The sequence below is a fragment of the Carettochelys insculpta genome, chromosome 4 (genome assembly GCF_033958435.1).
Source record: "Carettochelys insculpta isolate YL-2023 chromosome 4, ASM3395843v1, whole genome shotgun sequence".
NCBI classification, from domain to species: domain Eukaryota; kingdom Metazoa; phylum Chordata; order Testudines; family Carettochelyidae; genus Carettochelys; species Carettochelys insculpta.
The window spans coordinates 114718666-114740496 of record NC_134140.1 but is presented as its reverse complement, the minus strand read 5'-3'; the positions used below and the strand labels follow the sequence as shown (position 1 = coordinate 114740496).

Below are 21831 nucleotides of genomic sequence, written 5' to 3'. Positions count from 1 at the left end.
TCAGTCACTCTGATGGAAGCACGGAATTGTCACTTATGCAGCAAAACCTAGTGACTGAAATAGAAGCATTACATGGGTGGAGTCAGACCACTGATTCTTCAAGATTGGCAAAGCTGGAAACTCCTGTCACACCAGTTGCTACAGCTCCATTTCCAGATTTTACCAAAACAAACTCCAGTATTCCTGGAGCTTCAAAAAACTATAAAACAATGGGCCAGAACAGTGGGGCCAACAGCCTTACTGGTTCCTCAGGCAAGGTGGAGGGGACTGGCTCTGTGGTTCCTCCGGACAGCCCAGAGTGTGCTGTGCCTCCTCCAGGCAACACTGAGCACTCTGCAGGGCTCTAGAGGCAATTTGAAAAGCTCAGGACTCGGCCACTGCCAAAGCTGCAGTAGCAGCAACAGTGGCTGGGAGTCCCAGGCCCTTTAGACTCACTGGCCCCTAGGGCAATTGCCCCTCTCATCATTAGGCCTGAGACTAGATCATCTTTGGTGTCAGTCCAGGGGGTCTCAGTTATTTATTAAGTTTCAGACTTTCTGAGGGCACCAATGACTGTATTGGGTACGCGCTGCACAAACACTGTTTGAAATATCTTCCCAACACTTTTGACCCACAGGAATCCGAGACAGGCCATGACTGACTGCCCTGAAGTCACATAAGGAAAGTTCTGTTGAACTTTGTGCATTTCAGTTACTGAGAGCAGAACGTGGCCTAGTAATTTCTGCTTACTGTGGAGCCAGGAACCGAGCCCCTTCCTAATTCAATAATCACATGTTGGCTTTGCCCCTTCTCTTGCTGTAATCAAGTAATCTTAGATGTAATGGGCAAAATCCTGGCTCCTCCAAAGTCAATGAGAGTTTTGCCACTGACTACAGTAGAGCCAGGATTTTACCAAGTGTTCTTATATATACAACTCTCAAAATTATGTTAGCACTTGAAATGGAGTCCAAGGCCTTTGGAAAGCCTGATGCAGCACAACCTGTGTGATTCTGCCACCTGCAGCAGGTCAGGATGCAAGGATCCTCCACAGAGGAGTCGTATGGCACCTTTTATTCAGAACTGTACCTAACATTTACAGCTCTAGCCTATACATAATAAACACTTGGGGGCAGGAACAGACTGCATTGTTATCTAGTGCCTGACACAAAAGTCTGGCCTTAGGTGTAACCGCAACACAAATATGACTAGAAAGAATAGTAGAGTATTGCTAAAGAAAGATATGACTGTCTTGCAGAGCAAGCATCCCTTGAAAATACCGCTGGTGGATCACATCAAGCCAAATAAAGCTGTTAGTGTGTGGCCACAGGTTATTTACAACATATTGATTTTATTATCTTGTTTATAATGCAGGATCTTTCTGTGGGTGCTACGAAAATGCCAGGGGCATCTGCTACTGCTTTTCAAGTGTTTTTCAAAACCCCAAATTAATCCAGTCTTTTTTAAAACCATTTTATATTTTTTTCTCTTACAAATTATTATGTTATTGAGAATTTGGGTGGTACTATTCTAATCTACCTATAAAGCAGCACCAAAAATGATTTGGAAACTGGAATCCCAGCTCTTCTCTCCGTTATACGAGCACCACTAATTTTGCACGAGTATGGTCTTTCTGATTTAACAAAAAATAGAACAGAATTTGACTCTGGGAATTAACTCAACTTGAGCCCAGAAGATAAACCTATAGCGTTTAGTTCCTTCAAGCACAAATTATATTTTACTGTGACTGAAGCAGATACTAATTGAAAGACTGCTCCTTTACTCCATGTTTACTTAGAATAGCTTCCATATCTGTTTATGACATCATACTTCAACTCACAATCATTACTATTGTATTTTTGGGTTGTTTTTTTTTAAGACATCATTAAACTGCAGCTGGTTGAAGCGGGCCTGGTTGAGTGTCTACTTGAGATTGTCCAGAAGACTGTAGATAGTGACAAAGATGATGACATAGCTGAGCTTAAAACAGCCTCTGATCTTATGGTTTTACTGCTACTTGGCGGTGAGTATACTATCTTAGTATATTTGGTAAAGCAGCGGAAGATACCTACATCACATTTAGCTGTTTAATTTTACCAGTAATAAATAAAACACACATTTAAAATGATTTTACGGACTTGCTAATGAGTTATTCAGTGGGCCAGATTTTTGTACTCTGACACTGCTTTGAATCTAGAGCAAACCTAGTTAAGTCAATAGAATTACACAGATACAAGTGAGGGAAGAATCTGGACTGACATTAATATTCACATTCCTTTTGCTTATTGACTTGCTACGCTTTTTGCCTCCAGATGAATCCATGCAAAAGTTATTTGAAGGAGGAAAAGGCAGCGTCTTCCAAAGGGTGCTTTCCTGGATTCCTTCCAATAACCATCAGCTACAGCTTGCAGGAGCGCTGGCTATTGCAAATTTTGCCAGGAATGGTAAGAATACGCTATAACAGCTTATGTTTGTCTGTTTGTGCCCTTTTAAGGTACTGCTTCTGTATGGCTATGAATCAAGCATGTGTTAGTGTAGAACTCTTTATTTTGGTTTATGATAGCATCAGTAGGTTCGCACACCTTTACTGGATTTCTGAACAATGTTAACCCTGCTTTTAGAATTTTCTTTTTTCTAAACTGAAGAAAATCCTTGAAGAGTCATCACTTTTAGGAATTTTTCAATTCTAGTAACTCCTATGCAAGCAGCACTTCTCAAATATGTATTGGTGCAGGTTAAACCTCTCCAGCAACATCCGTAATCTGGCATGATTTTAGTTATCTGGATGACCGCTCATGGGTGTGGCCATGTTTCCCATGGTCCCATAAAGTTTGTTTACGGCCACTAGTACTGGCTCTCCGTGCTCTGTGCTATTGTTTAACTGTAATTTATCCCAAATGTCTTCTAAAAGCCCAGTAAGCAGTAGAAGTCTTGGTAATGTGCTAGACAATATTGACCTCCTGTGGTCTGGCAAAAGCTCTCATTTGCCACAGTTCAGGTCCTGAGGGTGGTGGGTGAGAGTGATTCAACCTGTCCCATACTACTGGATTTTTGGAATTTCACTTCCTGCTCTGTTTCCCATTTCTTTACTGTAAATGCATAATTGGTCCTCTAAATTGGAGTTGAGACTTGTGATTAAATGCTACACTTTTCCCTGAACTGTAAAATTGGGAAGAGGGGAAAAATTACACATTTGTGCTGTACACATACAAGATTTACTGTGAGCATACAAGTGACTCATCTTGTCTTGTGTAGATGGCAACTGCATCCATATGGTGGATAATGGGATCGTTCAAAAGCTGATGGATCTACTAGACAGGCATGTGGAAGATGGAAATGTAACTGTGCAACATGCAGCACTGAGTGCACTTAGGAACCTGGCTATTCCCGGTAAGGCTCATGCTGCACACTTATCTTTGAGGGTGACATTCTGGCTCCCAGTCCAAAGGTGAGGGGAAGTAATGTGGGGCGTGACATTGTCTCCAGCCAACCCCGAGGGAGGCCAGGGAGCATCCATGCAGCTAGGTCACACCCACTTCTATATCCTCTGAGAGGGCTTCACAGCCAGCAGCTTTGTGTAGGTCACAGATGTTTCTGCCACTATCAGCACACAGTTCATCCACCCTGCACTCCCATGAAGAGAGCTGCTGAGCTGTCCAGCTCTGCAATACACAGGAGGCTGCAGAGACCTCAACATAGCTTCTCTATGATTACATTTCGCCTTTGCACTACACCTTTGTTGACTTTCTCTGGCTAGTGAGCAATCCAACCTAGGCTGTACATCTTAGCAGAGATAACTGTTCTCTTTTTTGCTGTATACTAACTTGCTGTAATTTCTGAGAGCTTTGATACGTCATGGATGTTAGCCCCAGAGAAGGCCAGTGAAGACATATGATATATTAGAATAAGTTTGTAACAGCCATTGAAGGTAATGGACCACCCAAATCCTAAATATTGTCATTTTAATCATTTTTATCAATTTTTGATTGCCTGAACAGAAAACATGATTATTCACATAAACAGCCAAAGCATATTTGTAGTACAAATTAGACACAAAACATACACTTTCCAGTGACCTGAGATGAACTAAAAATCATCGTTCACGATCCACTTGCTCTGTTGACTCCATTTCTTACACTAACTTCCTGACACTGAACATTAATACTGACTAAATTCACATTGCCTTAACATCTCCTGCTCACTTTAGCCAAGCGAGTCATCCCATGGACTCCAGTGGGCCAGCCTCCCATGAGTATGATGTGCAGGATTCGTCCTGCACATTCACTATATATTCCTTAAGAATTAAGTTTCTGTCTGCTATGCCAAGATACTTCCTGTTAAGTACTACTTAGCATATATACTAATTTATCACTTCCATTAAATATCATCTGGTGAAAACTCTGCCACCTCCTAACACTTGTGGAGGGGCTCATAGAGATGGACCCAGTATGGCCTCCTCTCACAGTAGGAGAGGTGATTTAGGCAGCTGCACAAAGAATGCATACTCCCTGCGTGGTACCCCACAATGCTGATTGTACAGCATATTTGGTCAGGGCAAGAACTTCCCCTAATAACTGGGATCCTTCAATACAGATCCTACAGCATCTAATCCAAGCTGTTAGGATGGAATTCTCTCTACAGGTGGTCTCTGCACCTACCCAGCAGATTTCAGAAGAGTCCTTTCTTCTTGTCCACCTAGAAGACTCAAGCATCCAGCTTGAGATACTTAGGCTGAGCACTGGGAATTATGCATAACAACAAAATATTTCAGATTCACATTGTGCCTAGGTAACCATAACATTAGAGAGAGAACGTATGTGTTTGTATATGTGCGCTCACAGTACACATTAATATGCTATTTTTCAGTGTGTCTGGAAAAGCTACTCCTGGACTGTATGGAAGTTACAATCTCCATATAGTTTATTATCAAAGATAATTTCTGTTGTTTATTCATGTAGTTGTAAATAAAGCTAAGATGCTATCAGCCGGTGTTGCAGAAGCAGTACTGAAGTTTCTCCGATCCGAGATGCCCCCTGTTCAGTTCAAGCTGCTGGGAACATTAAGAATGTTAATAGATGCACAAGGTAAAAACAAGCAGTTCTTTATGTTATATGATTCCCTCTCTCTCTGGTTTAATATGTTGTTAAGTGTCTTATTGAAGAAAAAGCTTTTTGTTAAGTCTTATAATAAGTTTAGCAATATGCAAAATGAAAGAATGTGGGCTGATTTCAAAAATTCTGCACTGATTACCAGGGACAATCAGAACATGTTTCAAACACTTATTTACTTTCTATTTAAGCGTTCTTCTAAACTGGCCAATTATGAATATGTACCTAACTGTAGGTGTTTTCACCTAAGCTGCCATTCATGTTGCGCTAATCAGTTTCTACTTTTCTATACCTCCTCTGCCCCTACCACCCTTTGAATGAGCTGATGAATTTAATAATTGATAAACTGCCATTTCAAACCAAATAAATGGCATGTAATACACAGTTATTACTGAGTGGCTACAACTATGATAAAGTGGCAAACCACAAAAAAGCTAAACAGAGTCTATAGGGTGATTTCTTTCCTTTTAAATTCCAGACATTTTTAAATTTTTCTCAAATTGCTTCCAGCAACCCTCAGCCACAGTTTGTGAATACTAACCCTTATAAAATTCACGAGCACTAATAAGCCGTGCTCCCTGTAAGCTGTGTGCTTGTGCAGCCAGTCAGCGGCCATTCAAATGCCCAGCTGATTAGCAGAGCCCTCACAACTAGGCTTTGCATTTCTACTGGTGGTGCACATCCATGCAGGCCTTTGTGCCCATCAAAAAATATTCTGCAAATGGATAAAAGCATCTGCACATGGATGGAAAGGATAAGCAGGAATTGTATGTACAATACAAGCCTAATTTCCATTATTTACATCGTTTTGCTCAATAGAAACGGACGACAAATCAAAAGTATAGGACACCCCTACTCATGTGCACAATTCTGCACTGAATGCAGCGTGCAGATTTGCTCCTGGCTGCAGCACACACTGCCAAGATCAGAAAATCAGGTCATCAAGAGGGACATCAAACTACTTTGTGAGTCAGTGGGGCAGTGCTATGTCACATCTGAATCATCCATGGGACCTGCACCATCCCAAGACAGAACAAGAGCACATAATGTGCTTCCCCATCTCTGGTCTAGCTGGCTCCTGCTCGCACTGATGCTGTTGAGGGACCAGGTTCTCCTCATGCCTTCTTAACGGCTGCAGGAGAGAAGAAACGAGATGGTAGAGAGGAAGAGAAAACTGATGCCATTAGACCAATGCCACCATTTGCTTTGCAATCTATGTCATTGATAACAGTCATGGGGGTGACAGCAGTGAAGATATCATGTTCTGTGGTCAGGGGAAATAAGACAACTGCCAGTTCTGTTGCTCCTTTTTTCCCTTCCGGTGAAAGAAGGGCATGGTCCTATCACCTTCAGAACAGAGCCAGTCGTACCCCCTGCATTTTCACTTGTCCCCCTCAAAGGAGTGATACGCACTCTGTATACTGACAATATCAAGTAGGAGTCGAAAGTTTATTTAACCTTTATATCTGGCATGCATGTGACCACTTCTGGCACACTGTGCCCAAGTGTAGTGCCCATGTAAGTGGACGAATGTTGAAAATTTCAAGTGGGTGGAAAGAAGAGACACATGGGAAAACAATGCCCTAGAGATGGATTCAAGGAGCTCAGTCTATTTCATTTGGCAGTGAGAAGGTTAAAGGATAACTTGATCCATGTCTATAAGTGCCAGCATGTGGAACACAAATATGATAATACCAGGCTCGTCATTCAATTATACAAAGATATAACAAGCTCCAATGGCTAGAATTTGAAGCTGTGCAAATTCTGACTGGAAATAAAGTTGGGTATTTTTAACTCAGGGAAATTAGCCACTGGAACAATTTACCAATGATTATGGTGACTTCACCAGCATTTGACATTTTCCAATCAAGATTGGATGCATCTCCTAAGAAACATCTGCTGTAGTTCATTCACTGCTCTTGGATTTGAAGAAAGAATTAATTCAGGAAAAATCTCATGACCTGTTTTATGCAAGCGGTCAGATCAAGTATTGCAATGGTGCTCTGGCCTTAAAAATCTAGAGATTGGCTCAGTAGGCGTGCGTTGCCAACTTTGTCGTCTCTAGAATTCAATAATCTACAAACCTCAATGGTCAAAAGTGTTCAAATTGTATATTTCATTCCACAAAAAAAGGAAAACAGAACATACTAGGAAAATATGTTGTGAAAAGTTTTACGCAGTTCCCATCCACCCTGGTTTTTTACTGGTTTTGCTCAATGATGCAAACTGGCACTTTCCCTTTGTTAGCGCAGACGTAACAAGATTCTTCTTTATGATTTTTCTTCTTCGTAGAGACTTTCATGCATATGTTTCTGAGACATGCTGAAAACTGACAACCTTGTTTTATTTTGGCTTGTATCCTATGTAGCAGAAGCTGCTGAACAGCTGGGAAAGAACGTGAAATTGGTTGAACGGTTGGTGGAGTGGTGTGAAGCCAAAGACCATGCAGGTGTGATGGGGGAGTCCAACAGGCTGCTTTCTGCACTTATACGACATAGCAAATCAAAAGTAAGTTACTGGTGAAAAAAGTCCAGTTCATGTGCAGACTTAAAAATCATCCCAGGCTCTGTATTTTCAGTTTAGAAATACAGCAAACCCTTGATTTTACGGACTCCAATTTAGAAGACTTCGGCAACACCAGATGTCGTTCCCCCCACCCCCCTTGTTTCCAAAGTCCACTGGGCTCCCTCCATGCCCCTCTGCCCCCCCACCTCCTCCCCCCCCCAAAAAAAAAAGTTGAGAGACTTACTGCTGCAGCTGGCTGGCACCTCCACCTCCTTCACAGGAGCCGCCACATGCTCCTCCCACCAGGAGTGGAGTGCATACATGGGCAGATTGGAACTCACATACACACAGTGAGTGGGAGGAGCACACGGTGGCTCCATCAGCGGCTCTTCCAGCTGCACATGGTGAGCTGGCTCCAGACGTGGGTGATAAGGTCCAGCAGCTCCTCCAGCAGCATCAGCTCTGGTGAATGGCAGTGCTTTTTGGGGGACAGGGGGGCAAGAGGGGGGCTGGGGGAGCCTTCTGGGGGTGGGTGGGCAGTAAACCCTCACATTTAACAGACTTTCAGGAATAGCAGACACCCCTCCCCGACTATTAGTCCATTAATGGGCCTTGACCTACTGCAATGAGATCTGCACGGAGTCTGTGCCTGTTTTGAGTCCCCGTTATGTCATCAGAAGCCACCCAAGTTTGGCAGCTCGCAGAATTATCCATCAGATGAGATAATATGGCCATAACTCAGAAGATCAACAAACAGAATTGTCAATCTGTGGGTCATCTATATGACTCTGGTTCAGACTCATGATGATTTAAAAGTTTCAAATATCTTTTGATGGCCATCTTCTGTTTCTGTTGGAAAAGGGTTCATATACCCAAAGCCAATTACTGCATAGGTTCGTTAGCCTTTTTTCTGAGAATACCAACAAAGGCTAACAACTGACTTCTCATCTTCTCAAGATGATCCCATCAATTAGGGTTTGACACATGTTGGTGGGAGAGAGTGACAAGGAAATTCTATGGCTAATTCCTCTGCTGTACCTCTACCATGTGACAAAACAGGACTTACAGCTCCAGGGAACTATCAGACAAGAACATCAAGTTGAATATGAATGCTAATTATTTCATAAAATGTTTTGTTTCAAAAATAGGAAGCCTGTTAAAGAGACACTAAGCCAGCAGGCCCACATTTTGACCTACCTGTAACTCATGCCAGTGGGGTAAATTTTGCATTGAATTACAACTGTAAATCCAGAGTAACTCCATTCACTATTGAACAGTAACAGAGTGGTACCCATATTAGTCTATACTCCAACAAAACAAACCAGCAGAAATGTGGCACTTTAAAGACTAACAAAATGGTTTATTTGGTGATGAGCTTTCGTGGGACAGACCTACTTCTTCAGCTCAATCTCATTTCCAATACAAACTGGCATTTATAAATACAGAGGACCGAAAAAAAAATTGCAATAAAAACTGATAAATCAAATACATAGGACTGAAAGAGGGAGATGAGGAGCATGGGGATGTTAATTGTCCCGCCTGAGATAATTATGAGTATCAAAGGAAGGGAAGCAGTCCTTGTAACATGTGAGGTAATTGATGTCTGTTCATACCACATGTTAGTGTGTTGAATTTGAATACGAATTCCAACTCACAAATTTTTCACTCTAATCTGTTTTTAAATTCTTTTTGCTCTAGGACACAAATTCTCAGGTATTTAACAGAATGGCACACTCCATTGAAGTGTTCACTGACTGGCTTATGTGTATTGAGTTTCTTGATGTCTACCCTGTGTCCGTTTATTCTTTGGCAAAGGTTTTGCCCAGTCTGTCTAATGTACATAGTGGCAGGGCATTGTTGGCACATAACGGCATATATTATAATGCTGGAAGTGCATGAGCATGTGGCTTTGATATTGTAACTAACATGGTTAAGGTCCAGTCATGGTATCCCCAGAATAAATATGTGGACAAAGTTGGCAGTGAGGTTTGTTGCAAGGAAAAGTTCCAGGACTGGTATTACTGTGGTGTAGCTTGCGATTGCTGGTGCGAATCTTTGTTAAGTTAGGAGATCTGTTTTGTTCCATTCATTACTGATGACTTTATTCCAGATTTACACCTGCATAAGAGAGATCAGAAAGAATCTGAGCCCAGCTTTTATAAAAAGTGTTTCAATGTTATTCTCAGTTTGAAGCTTTCAAGGGGTTGTTCAAGTATAAACATTTTCCTACAAAAGTCTGCTGCTGTACACTCAAGATATAAAGAGAATACTAACTGTCCAAGAGCTTCTGTCACACTCATCACCATAGGATCTACATGACACTGATATTACTCAGCTCCCAGCTAAGTCAGAGGGCTCTGTGAGTACTTATCCCTTTGCACAGTTGGTTTCCATGCAAGGGGTAGAGAAATATTTCTCCCACTTGTCCTATGTGTAGCAGCCTTTAAAGTTAGTCAGAATTAATTTCCCAGAATTTTAGCTACTGTTTCTTTCTTGCTGTCCACATGCCACAGGTGGATGTGCTGAATTAAATTCTGCTGCTATTTTAAGAATCCATGGAAGCAGAGATGCAATTTTTTTTAAATCAGTCTGTGGCAGGGTGACTGTGTTTCAAGACCTTAAAGCAAAGATACTAATACTGACATGGAACAGCTAATGTTTGTATTAGACACAGAAATTAGCAATAATCTATTAGTGCAGAAGAATCTCTCTGAGCTTTTAGAGGCTCAAAGACTGTCCAGCATACTGGGAAAATGATCACTCACTCTTCTTTAATTTGTACTTGCACTGCCCTCTAGGTATGGATGTTGACATAGCTTTTTGGCTTTTACACTAATATTTTAAATTCAAAACAAAAACAAAAGGTAAAGTGACATTTTCAAAGGAGTCAAAGACACTTAGGCTCATAAGTATCTGAGTTAATTTGTAACAACTTCTCAGAAACCTGCAAGTAAATTGATTACCGTTAACTCCAGGAGAAGCATGCAACAGTGTGAGGTTTGTAGGTTGAATAAAACAATAATCAAATATAAATAGGCTAAAAAGAAAACCTCAGAGGCCTTCATCCATCATTTTATTACAAATACAACAAAAATAATACAATCTGTATTCTCTAACTTCTGTTCCTTATAGTCTCATATTTATTACCAGTTCCTGGAGAATACCATTCATTTCCTACCTGCTATTTTGTTATTCACATTTTCCTAATCTACAATTTCCATTATCAAATAAATTGGACTGTAGAACAACCTTCTTCTCTAAAGGTTATGGGGGTCTAAAAACAAACTTAACAAGAATCGTTCAATGTTTCCATACCCAGAGTATAGCAGAGGGATGCTGGACAGCTTCAAATAGGCTGCATGCTGGGTTTCACCACCACAGGATAATGATGAGAAAGCTAGTTGCCTTTGCAGATTGGCTGATTTTAAATGGGACTAAGGTTTAGCTGAGAATACTCCCTTTTAGAGAGAATTGGTCTGCAAAGCACAATAGCATTTTCACTCAGTATAATCTGGAAGAGGGGTGAGGGAGAGACTAAACCAAAAGTTTGAATTAAGCAATAATTTGGTCCACCAGTTTGTATTATGTTATTACTGAATAATTATAGTTTAATCACCTGTGTATCATAATATGTATAAATGTATATACTGGTGACTCTCAGCTGCTCTAGACTGCTGTGACCCTTTTAGGAGTCTGATTTGTTTTGCATATACCCAAGATTCACCTCACTTAAATTATTTGCTTACAAAATCAGACAGAAAAATACAAAAGTGGCACCGCCACAATGTTACTGAAAAATTGCTTACCTTCTCATTTATAAATCAACTGGAATATATATATGTAATTGATGTATACATTTTAAATTAAATATGTAAATATTCTAGTGTACAGTATATAGAGCAGTATAAACAAGTCATTGTCTGTATGCAATTTTAGTTTATATTGACCTCACTAGTGCTTATGTAACCCATTATAAAACAATGCAATTGTCTAGATGAGTCGCTGTATCCTCTGGAATACCTCTGTGTACCCCCAAACGTACTCATCCTGCTCATAGAGCGCCCAGTATGTGTTTGACTGTGTATGTATTATGGAAATGTACATACATGTATTTAATGCATATATCACAACTGAATTATTCAGTGCTCTTCATGTGTAATGCCAACTTTTTCCAGTCCTGTTGTATTTATTTATTTTAGGATGTAATTAGGACCATTGTTCAGAGCGGTGGCATCAAGCATTTAGCCACCATGGCAACTAGCGAACATGTAATAATGCAAAATGAAGCTCTTGTCGCTCTGGCACTAATAGCAGCATTAGAATTAGGTGAGTATCCTGATGGTCAGCTCTTCTTGTTTTCCCTTTATTTAGTCTGTGCTCAGGAGAGTCTGGGGCTGGAAAGTCCAAGCAGAATTGAGTTTCATGGGTGGAGCTGTATGGGGTCCTGCATAAGTCCTCCATTGTAACAAGGTCTTTACTTTCATGACCATAGGACTCTGTGTTAACATATCTACATGCTGGTAAAACAGGGTTGCACAGATCAGAATCTTTACTGGTGATGATATGTGAACCAGAAAGCCCAAGGATGACTTTCAGATTCTTGATAAAATTATTAAGGGCTATTTATTAGAAACTTTTGCATGATCATAATGCTGTGAAGACTCAGTCATGATAAATATGGAACCCCAGGGTGTCATACTGATAATTACAGCTTAGACTGGAGATACTTTCAACCTTGTGATTTAAAAAATTGTTCTTGCCTAGTCAGGAGATTAATCTAGGAAAAGGGTTTTAATAGGAACTGGCTCTGTCTGTACTCAGAGACATTGTAAATCAGATTAGTGAGAGCTGCTGAGCTAGGTGCTAGTAAAATGGTGGGTGGGTGCTGCCAAAATAATGGCTATTGCTAGCTTTATTAAATTCCTCAGCAATAATAGTAAAATTTTGATATCAGGATAAAAATCAAGTATTTTTGAATACCAGGGTCCATGTTTCTAATACCTTAAAGTTTGCTAACATTGAAAACTTTGTAAAAATTAATTTTCCCTTTCACTATTTATCCTGCTTAGTTGCTCTTCTTACTTCACTCATCTTGGACAATAGAACTAGTCTGCTCAACATTACTTACTTTTGTGGTCAGTTTCATCTTTTGTTCTCAGGCACTAGCCGCCAAATGCTGCTGTGTTCTGCTTTCAAAACACTGCAAAAAGGCATTAGATGTAAAAATAATCATATTGAAAAACATTTAAAGAAAGAAAATATTTCTATTCATTTTGGTCTTTTAATTTCTTCTCATTTTGCGTTCAAATAATTAAATTTTGGGCCTAAACTAATTTGACAGCACTCCCTTAAAAACTTTGCCCAAGTCAGGTACTCCTTACTCAGCACCTAATCCTACTAAGGCATGAGCACTCTGAATATGTCCTGCCAGACCGCGGTTTCCTTTGGATTTCAGGGATCACACCCTCACATTTTATTCCCTTGGAAGTCTGAAGAGCATTTGGTCAATGCAAGTTTTGACTGAGTAAGGGTAGCAGTTGTTGGCTGCTCAGTATTTAGAATACAGAGTGCATTGTTTATCAGGCTTTTAGCATTATATTAAACTATTTTACAATTATTTAGTGAAAACAAGGACTTAACATTTTTAGAGAGGTTTTTTTTGTGCTGTTACTTGCCGGTGCTGAGTACTCGCACCTCGGCAGCCTCAGCCACAGGACTGGCTGGAGTAGGGGGCAGGAAGCCAGCTAAGTAATGGCTCCACTTTGTTTCATTTCATATCAGGCAACTCTTGAAGACTTTACAGCACCACTTTCACTGTGTGGGAGAGGCCAAACATGCATCAAAAATCACTGATATTCTTGAATTTACAGCTTTCACTTATTTATATTACAGTCACTGCAGAGAAGGATCTCGAAAATGCTAAACTAGTTCAGATTCTACACAGATTACTCTCCGATGAGAGGAGTGCTCCAGAAATCAAATACAACTCCATGGTGTTGATCTGTGCTCTCATGGGATCTGGTGAGTACTGGCAAGGTGCAACTTTATTCTGCTCCAATCTCTCTCCTGTGCTCCTGCCTCCAACCTTTAAAAAATAAAGTAGTCTTTTCAGCTTGGACCTGGAGCCTCTGCCACATACACTGGGCCCAATTCTCAACTCACACTGGTTGTATATGGACATAACTCCATGAGCTATAATGCAGTCACTCCTAGTTGATAGTGTTGAGAGAAGGAAATCAGTTCCACTTGTGTACAGAAGGCTGAATACCTCAATTCTGTGTAACATTAGAGTATTTTGACGTGACAAGTAATATTTAACAACTCAGATTTATAGCTCCTGCACGGTGCAGACTTTTTCCTAACTTTCAGACGTCAGTGGGCACTTCGCACTTGATGTATCAGTGCAGATACACGAACAGGTAGCAGGGAGTTGACTAGTCACCTTTAAACACCATGTTATCATTTGCACACTTGGTTTTTCACTGAGAATACCACAGTAAAGTTAGGGTTCATTCTCACTTCTTTCCCTCCACCTTGCAAAGAATCTCCAAATTTTAGTTATAAATGAAAAAGAAATAAATTACAGGACAAAAGGGAAAAACAAGAAATACTAGGACATGGGGGCAAACTCTTCAAAGAATAAATGGAAATGAGTAATACAAGAAACAAGCACTGCTAAAATGCTTAAAATGGTTCCTGAGTCACAGCTGTGCTTGAGGGTGGGGGAAAAGGGAAAAACGATTCCCTTCCCTGGGAAAGCTCTGTGCTCTATAGACCTAACTGCTTGTGTCCAACTTACTGACACACTTTAATCTAGGGCACTGTGCAAAGATGAACAAAACCTGTTCTGACATCCCTTGCTAAGATACCACCTTCAGGCATTTCAAAATTTAAAATTAACAAGCCTGGTTCTTTCAGATTTTGGATTGTTTTCAGTTTGACCTTTCAGCCTTTGGAGGAAGACAAACAAAATGCATCCTTACAACTAACCATACACCCTGCAATAGAAACACCAACTCAGAGACCAATCCCTGCAACAAACCCCGTTGCCAGTTCTGTCCACACATCCACTGTAATGACACCATCACAGGACCTAACCACATCCACCATACCATCAAATGCTCATTCACCTGGACATCTACTAATGTGATATATGCCATTATGTGCCAGTAGTGCCTCTCTGTCATATACACTGGATAGACTGGCCTGTCTCAATACAACAACAGAATAAAGGGACACAAATGAGTCATCAAGAATGGTAACATACAAAAACCAGAGGGGAACATTTTAACCTCCCTGGGCACACAGTTATAGACTTGACAGTTGTCATTCTCAAGCAAAAAAACTTCAAAAGCAAGTGCAATGTGAAACTGCTGAGCTGGAATTCACATGGAAATTTGACACCATCAGAATAGCTCTGAATTTAGCCTGGGAATGGCTCTCTCATTTCAATAAGTAATTTTCCACTGTAGGTATTCTTACCTTCTTATCCCCATGCACACTGCTTGAATTAGCTCTGATGTAGCATTCCCAGCTTTGTTTCTTCTTTCACTTCAGGCATCTGATGAAGTGAACAGGAACACATCAAAGCTTATAACATAATAAAATTGCTTGTCTTTAAAAGGTGGTGTTTTTGCAACACAGCTACCTCTCTGCAACCTGTCACCATGCAAGGCACAAAATTTAAATGGAAATACGTAGGGAAAGCTTTTCATTCCCACCCCCAATTAAAAGTCATTAACTTTATTTTTACTCAGATTTTCCAAAAATAATGCATTTTAGGGATAGATGGGGCCAAATTTCATCCCTAAAATATCTGAGAAATTTACCAGCACCTAACAAGGTAAAAAGGAACGGGGTTAAAATTGAAACTAGACTTTGTCTTTTCTGCACATAAAAGAGCAAACTGTTTTAAATTATACTGGTGTGGACCAGGTGAAAAATTATTAAAATTTGTCAACACAGGAATTTGCATCAATTTAATTATATTGGTTTAAAGGGGTGCAACTTATGTGGGTAAACAAGGCTTCAATCTTAACTGTAGTGTTGGCTAAAGATGACTGCTATATTACTGCAAGTTCCAGGAGTGATGTGCCATCTTTACAGCAATATACACAAGGCAAGTTATAGGAGGACTTTGTAAGTGAAGCATTTACAGTTTTGTTCAACATCATAGAACACTAGGACTGGAAGGGACCTCGAGAGGCCATCGAGTCCAGCCCCCTGCCCCAATGGCAGGACCAAGTACTATCTAAACCATCCCTGATAGAAATCTATCTAACCTGTTCTTAAATATCTCCAGCGATGGAGATTCCACAACCCCCCTTGGCAATTTATTCCACTGTTTTACCGCCCTGACAGTTAGGAACTTTTTTCTAATGTCCAACCTCAACCTCCCTTGCTGCAGTTTAAGCCCATTGCCTCTTGTTCTATCCTCAGAGGCCAAGAAGAACAAGTTTTCTCCTTCCTCCTTATGACTCCCTTTTAGATACCTGAAAACCGCTATCATGTCTCCCCTCAATCTTCTCTTTTCCAAACTAAACAAGCCCAATTCTTTCAACCTTTTTTCATAGGTCACATTCTCTAGACCTTTAATCATTCTTGTTGCTCTTCTCTGGACCCTCTCTAGTTTCTCCACATCTTTTTGAACTGTGGTGCCCAGAACTGGACACAATACTCCAGCTGAGGCCTAACCAGCGCTGAGTAGAGTGGAAGAATGACTTCTCGTGTCTTGTTCACAACACACCTGTTAATGCATCCCAGAATCATGTTTGCTTTTTTTGCAACAGCATCACACTGTTGACTCATATTTGGCTTGTGGTCCACTATAATCCCTAGATCCCTTTCTGCTGTAGTCGTTCCTAGACAGCCTCTCCCCATTCTGTATGTGTGAAACTGATTGTTCCTTCCCAAGTGGAACACTTTGCATTGTCCTTATTAAACTTCATCCTGTTTACCTCGACCATTTCTCCAATTTATCCAGATCATTTTGAATTATGACCCTATCCTCCAAAGTAGTCGCAACCCCTCCCAACTTGGTATCATTTGCAAACTTAATAAGCATACTTTCTATGCCAATATCTAAATCATTGATGAAGACATTGAACAGAACCGGTCCTAACACAGACCCCCTGAGGAACCCCCCTTTTTATACTTTTCCAGCAGGATTGAGAACCATTAAGAACTACTCTCTGGGTATGGTTATCCAGCCAGTTATGCTCCTACCTTATAGTAGCCTCATCTAAATTGTATTTGCCTAGTTTTTTGATAAGAACATCATGAGAGACTGTACAAATGCTTTACTAAAGTCTAGGTATACCACATCTACCACTTCTCCCTTATCTACAAGGCTCGTTATCCTATCAAAGAAAGCTATCAGATTAGTTTGACAAGATTTATTCTTTACAAATCCATGCTGGCTGTTTCCTATTACTTTACCATCTTCCAAGTGCTTGCAGATGATTTCTTTAATTACCTGCTCCATTATCTTTCCTGGCACTGAAGTTAAGCTGACTGGCCTGTAGTTTCCTGGGTTATTCTTATTTCCCTTTTTATAGATGGGCACTATATTTGCCCTTTTCCAGTCTTCTGGACTCTCTCCTGTCTCCCATGATTTTCCAAAGATGATAGATAAAGTCTCAGATACCTCCTCTATCAGCTCCTTGAGTATTCTAGGATGCATTTCATCAGGCCCTGGTGACTTGCAGACATCTAATTTTCCTAAGTGATTTTTAACTTGTTCTTTTTTTATTTCAACTTCTAACCTTACCCCATTCCCACTAGCATTCACTATGTTGGGCATTCTTTCATCAGACTTCTCAGTGAAGACCGAAACAAAGAAGTCATTGAGCATCTCTGCCATTTCCAAGTTCCCTGTTACTGTTTCTCCCTCCTCACTGAGCAATGGCCCTGCCCTGTCCCTGGTCTTCCTCTTGTTTCTAATATATTTATAAAAAGCCTTCTTGTTTCCCTTTATGCCTGTAGCTAGTTTGAGCTCATTTTGTGCCTTAGCCTTTCTAATCCTTCTCCTGCATTCTTGTGTTGTTTGCCGATCTTGATGATGGATGGACTGGATCCTCAGCAAGTTTGCAGATGACACTCAGCTGGGGAGAAGAGATAGATATGCAAGAGGGTAGAAGTAGAATCTAGAGTGACCTGGACACATTGGAAGATTAGGCCAAAAGAAATAATCTGTGGTTCAGCAAGAACCAGTGAAAAGTCCTGTACTTAGGACAGAAGAATCCCATGTACTGCTCCATGGGTTATGCAGAAGTTTTGCAAAAAAGGACCTGGGGAAGCAAAATCTGAGTCAGCAATGTGCCCCTTGTTGCCAAGAAAGCTAACGGCATATTGGGCTTCATCAGCAAGAGCACTGCCAGCAGACTGAGGGAAATGATTATTCCCCTCTGTTCAGCACTGGAGAGGACACATCTGAAGTACTGCATCCAGTTTTGGTCACACCTGTTACAGAACGGATGCAGACAAATTGGGAGTTCAGTAGAGGGCAGTGAAAATGGTTAGGGGGCTGGGACACATGACTTATAAGGAAAGGCTGAAGGAACTGGGCTTATTTAGTATGGAGAAGAGAAGAATGAAGGGGGATTTGATGATAACCTTCAGCTACCTGAAAGGGGGTCCCAAAAAGGATGGAGAGAGGCTATTCTCAGTGATGGCAGAGGACAGAAGCAGCAGCAAAGGTCTTAGGTTGCTGTGGAAAAGGTCTAGGTTGGATATTAGGAAAAACTTTCATTAGGAGGCTGGTCAAACTCTTGAATGGGCTACCTAGTGAGGTGGTTGAATCTCCATTCTTAGAGGTTTTTTAAGGCCAGGCTTGAAAAGGCCATGACAGGAATGGTTTATGGTTGGGGTTGTTCTTGCTTTGAGCAGGAGGTTGTACTAGATGATCTCTCAAGGTCTCTTCAAACCCTAATTTTCTAATTTGGACCTACTTATCACCAGCTTCAGTACTGAAATTCACACTATTGGGTTTAACTACAAACTTTTTAATTCATTTGGAGGTAGTGATTCTCTGAGTCTCTCTTGGTAAGACTGTCTTTGAAACAATTCTCAGGAGCTTCTTTTCCTGTTTGTCCATTTTCCACTTGTTCCTTTAGCTTCTGTCTATTCCTTGTCTATACCCTGTTTCATGCATCATGCCCCAGAGTTTTTACCATATTTGTATTTTTCATTCCTATGGACCTTTTCACCATGTGGTTCTGCAGCTCTCCCTGCTCTAAAATAAGGTAATGTGATGTTTTAGTGTTAACTGATACTTAAAGGGGTGCTCCACTATTGGACTTCAAGCCTACTATTAATTGCAAACACAAAATGTGTCTTCTTCCCCACTCTACAAATCCTTTATGTTTGTCACCAATCCCAGTGTAGATTGAATATTTATGCTTCTGAGTTTTGATGTTTTTTCTGCCAGAGAGTGAAGAAGGTTCTTGAGGTTATTTTAAAAGTATCTGAAGCTAAGACCTCCAACACTTCTAAGATGTGATTTTTACAGGGTATGTCTACATTGCACCTGGATGAGTGCCCTGCACCATGGGTAGACCATTGTAATAGCCCTGCTCAAACTAATGTGCTAAAAGTAGCAGCATGGACTTTAAGCACAGGTAGCACTCAAAAAAAGGCTTGTACTAGGAAGGCGATCCTCTCTGATCACAATAGTGACACTGCTATTTTTGGGTGCTTTAAACTTTCCCACGTGCTAGGAAGCATACTCCTAGCTGCAGTGGACACAGCAATTAAATGTCTTTCATCATAGTAGTGGATTGACTGTTTTTGACAATAGCAATGGTTTCTACAATGGAAGATGTTGTCAATGTATTTTGTTACAGAGAAGTGATATTAAATTTCACATCTTTGTGCTTGCAGTTGCGTATACCAGTTAAATATTTCTTATCAGCCGGGAATTGGTGTTGCCGTGGAGTCAGTGTGTTAAAAGAGTTGAGAATGACAACAATGGGAAACAAATGATGTAACGTTAAGGATTGGGGCTAAAAAAACTAAACAGAGCATTCAAACTTAACACAGTCACTGTGTATGAAGGCTCTGAGGCTCCTAGGTGTCTGTCTGTCTGAACAGAGCTTTTCCACCATTGTAATTTGGTTGATTTGGTAACACCTCCTTAAATATGATGCTATTCTGGAAGGAGCAAGAGGACAGAAAATGCTTACAGCATAGAATAACCCTAGAACTGATAACAGATTAATTGAAAGTGTTCATGGTGTACAAAAGTTCTCTGATGCACAGCACTGGCTCTGCTGTCACACAGCAGGGGGTAAAATGCACAAGATAATTGAAAGCAGGTGAACAGGAAACAAGGAAGGGAAACAAATGTCACAGAAAATTTGCTGCAAGGAAAAGGACCACATAGCCTTTGTGTGAAATGTAGCTAATTTGAAACGGGGCTTCACATGAGCAGCCCAGTGCTCAGTTTAATTGGCAGCACCTGGAGAAACAAATATATTTAGATCTTGTTGCTGATTTGGACTCTACCAGAATTTCCTAGCCTGTCTATAAAAAAAAGCCCAAAGCATATTTTTTCAAACATACAGTGCCTACAATATATAGCCTCCAGCTGTTTCAACAGAATTCATGATGTACTTCAAAAACAAATACTAAGGTTAATGCTAAGGGCTTGTATCGTGTTTCCCCATCCTTAAGTTAATGTGCACAGTAACGCACAAATTAATACATGCTGATTTCCTAAAGCAGATGAAAACAGATACATAACACAGAAGGCCCAGGCTTTGCATTGGACACTTATTTTCTAAATGCATCAGTTGAATACGCTTATAATTAGAAACACACACTAAAAATGCAGAGTAACAATCACCAAATGATGCAATGTCAGGACAAGAACTGCCCAGCCTGCCCACCTCTGTCTCCTCCCCCCCACCCCCCCAAACACACACACAGCTTGCAAGGTGACAGGTTCTGGCTTTACATTCTTCCACCAGTAACCATACTGAAAGGCATCCGGGGATGGAATTTCATAACTACTGAGCACTGACTGCTTCAGCTGAAGACAGTGGCTCCTCAACACATTGCAAAATTAGGGCCCTAGAGTTATTTGTGCAGATATCACTATACTCAAAAGTGGGTTGTGCCTGGTGTGTCTCACTTATGGGTTGTAGCTAGAATAGGCACAGTTACCCAAGGCTTTTCTGTGCTCTAGAATATAAGAATACCTCCTGGGTTCCATTATCTCATTTAGTTTCACGTACAGAAGAAAGAACACAAGGAAAGCGCATCTCATTAGCAGCCCTGAGAAAATACAGATATGTGCAGGAAACTTGCTCTGAGTGTGTGACACCTTGCTTCTCTTTTCTAGAGCCCCTTCACAAGGAAGTGCAAAGCCTGGCATTCCTAGAAGTTGTATCAAAACTTCGCAGCCATGAGAACAAAACTGTTGCTCAGCAGGCCTCACTAACAGAGCAGAGACTTGCTGTAGAAAGCTGAGGATGGTCTCCTGTTCCCATAGAGCATATCATCATGGATTTCACCATTGTCCTCTGTCCTGCTGCTGCTCCTGCTATGTTTTCCACTGTATCACTCGTGCATGCATGTAATGTTCCCACACAAATTGATGAACTGCTATAGGTACCTGTCCAATAAGGTTTCTAAAATCCATAGGTGGTGTTAACATAAACATGTCAGAAACAAGTCTCCAGCCATAAATGTTCTACTTGTATTCTTGTTGCTTGGACCACACAGTAGAATGTGCATGTTCTAGTCCTATGATGATGTAAAGTGGTACTACATGATGACTCTTTCCTCACACCCCAAACTGCATTATGTACTGCTAACCTAGGGACAATACAGGAGGCAGAAAGTCCAGGCTAGAATGTTGATTATAAGATTAAATAGTAAATCTAGCTCCATTTTTGGTGCTTTGGAAACACAGGTATGAATGGAACATGTTGCTGCTCATTCACTGGTCTTGCCTAGTAATGTCAAACTCATGGTACCTAGAGGTAACAAATAAAAACTGCAGTGCTCTCACATTTTACCTTCTGGCTTGTCCTTTTTGTATTTAAATGCAGAATTAATGACTGGACTGTGCATGATGAGAAACCTGACTCAGATAATTGAGTCTTTCCCTTTAAAGAAGAGCTACAAAGGGAACCCCTTTAAACCACTGAAATCCATTTTTCTCCCCTCATCATTAGTGTGTACTCTGGAAGGGTTGTCAGGTGACTACCCAGAGGGTGGTTTGGGGCTTTTTAATAAT

General features: G+C 40.7%; 1 protein-coding gene across 7 annotated transcripts in view; it reads left to right on the top strand.

Annotated features, from left to right (window-relative positions):
• The window catches only part of RAP1GDS1 (Rap1 GTPase-GDP dissociation stimulator 1), a 173598-nt gene extending 151994 nt beyond the window's left edge, over nt 1-21604 (top strand). For 6 of the 7 annotated variants that reach the window (XM_074993568.1, XM_074993569.1, XM_074993571.1 and 3 more), the window contains 8 exons: nt 1856-1999; nt 2289-2420; nt 3232-3366; nt 4935-5060; nt 7453-7592; nt 11789-11915; nt 13482-13610; nt 20932-21604. In XM_074993568.1, the coding sequence (XP_074849669.1) occupies nt 1856-1999; nt 2289-2420; nt 3232-3366; nt 4935-5060; nt 7453-7592; nt 11789-11915; nt 13482-13610; nt 20932-21059 (1061 nt within the window). In that variant the 3' untranslated portion in view covers nt 21060-21604. The remainder of the gene's footprint in view (nt 1-1855; nt 2000-2288; nt 2421-3231; nt 3367-4934; nt 5061-7452; nt 7593-11788; nt 11916-13481; nt 13611-20931) is intronic. The other variant, XM_074993570.1, reaches the window with a different exon arrangement.
• The last annotated feature ends 227 nt before the right edge of the window (nt 21605-21831 follow it).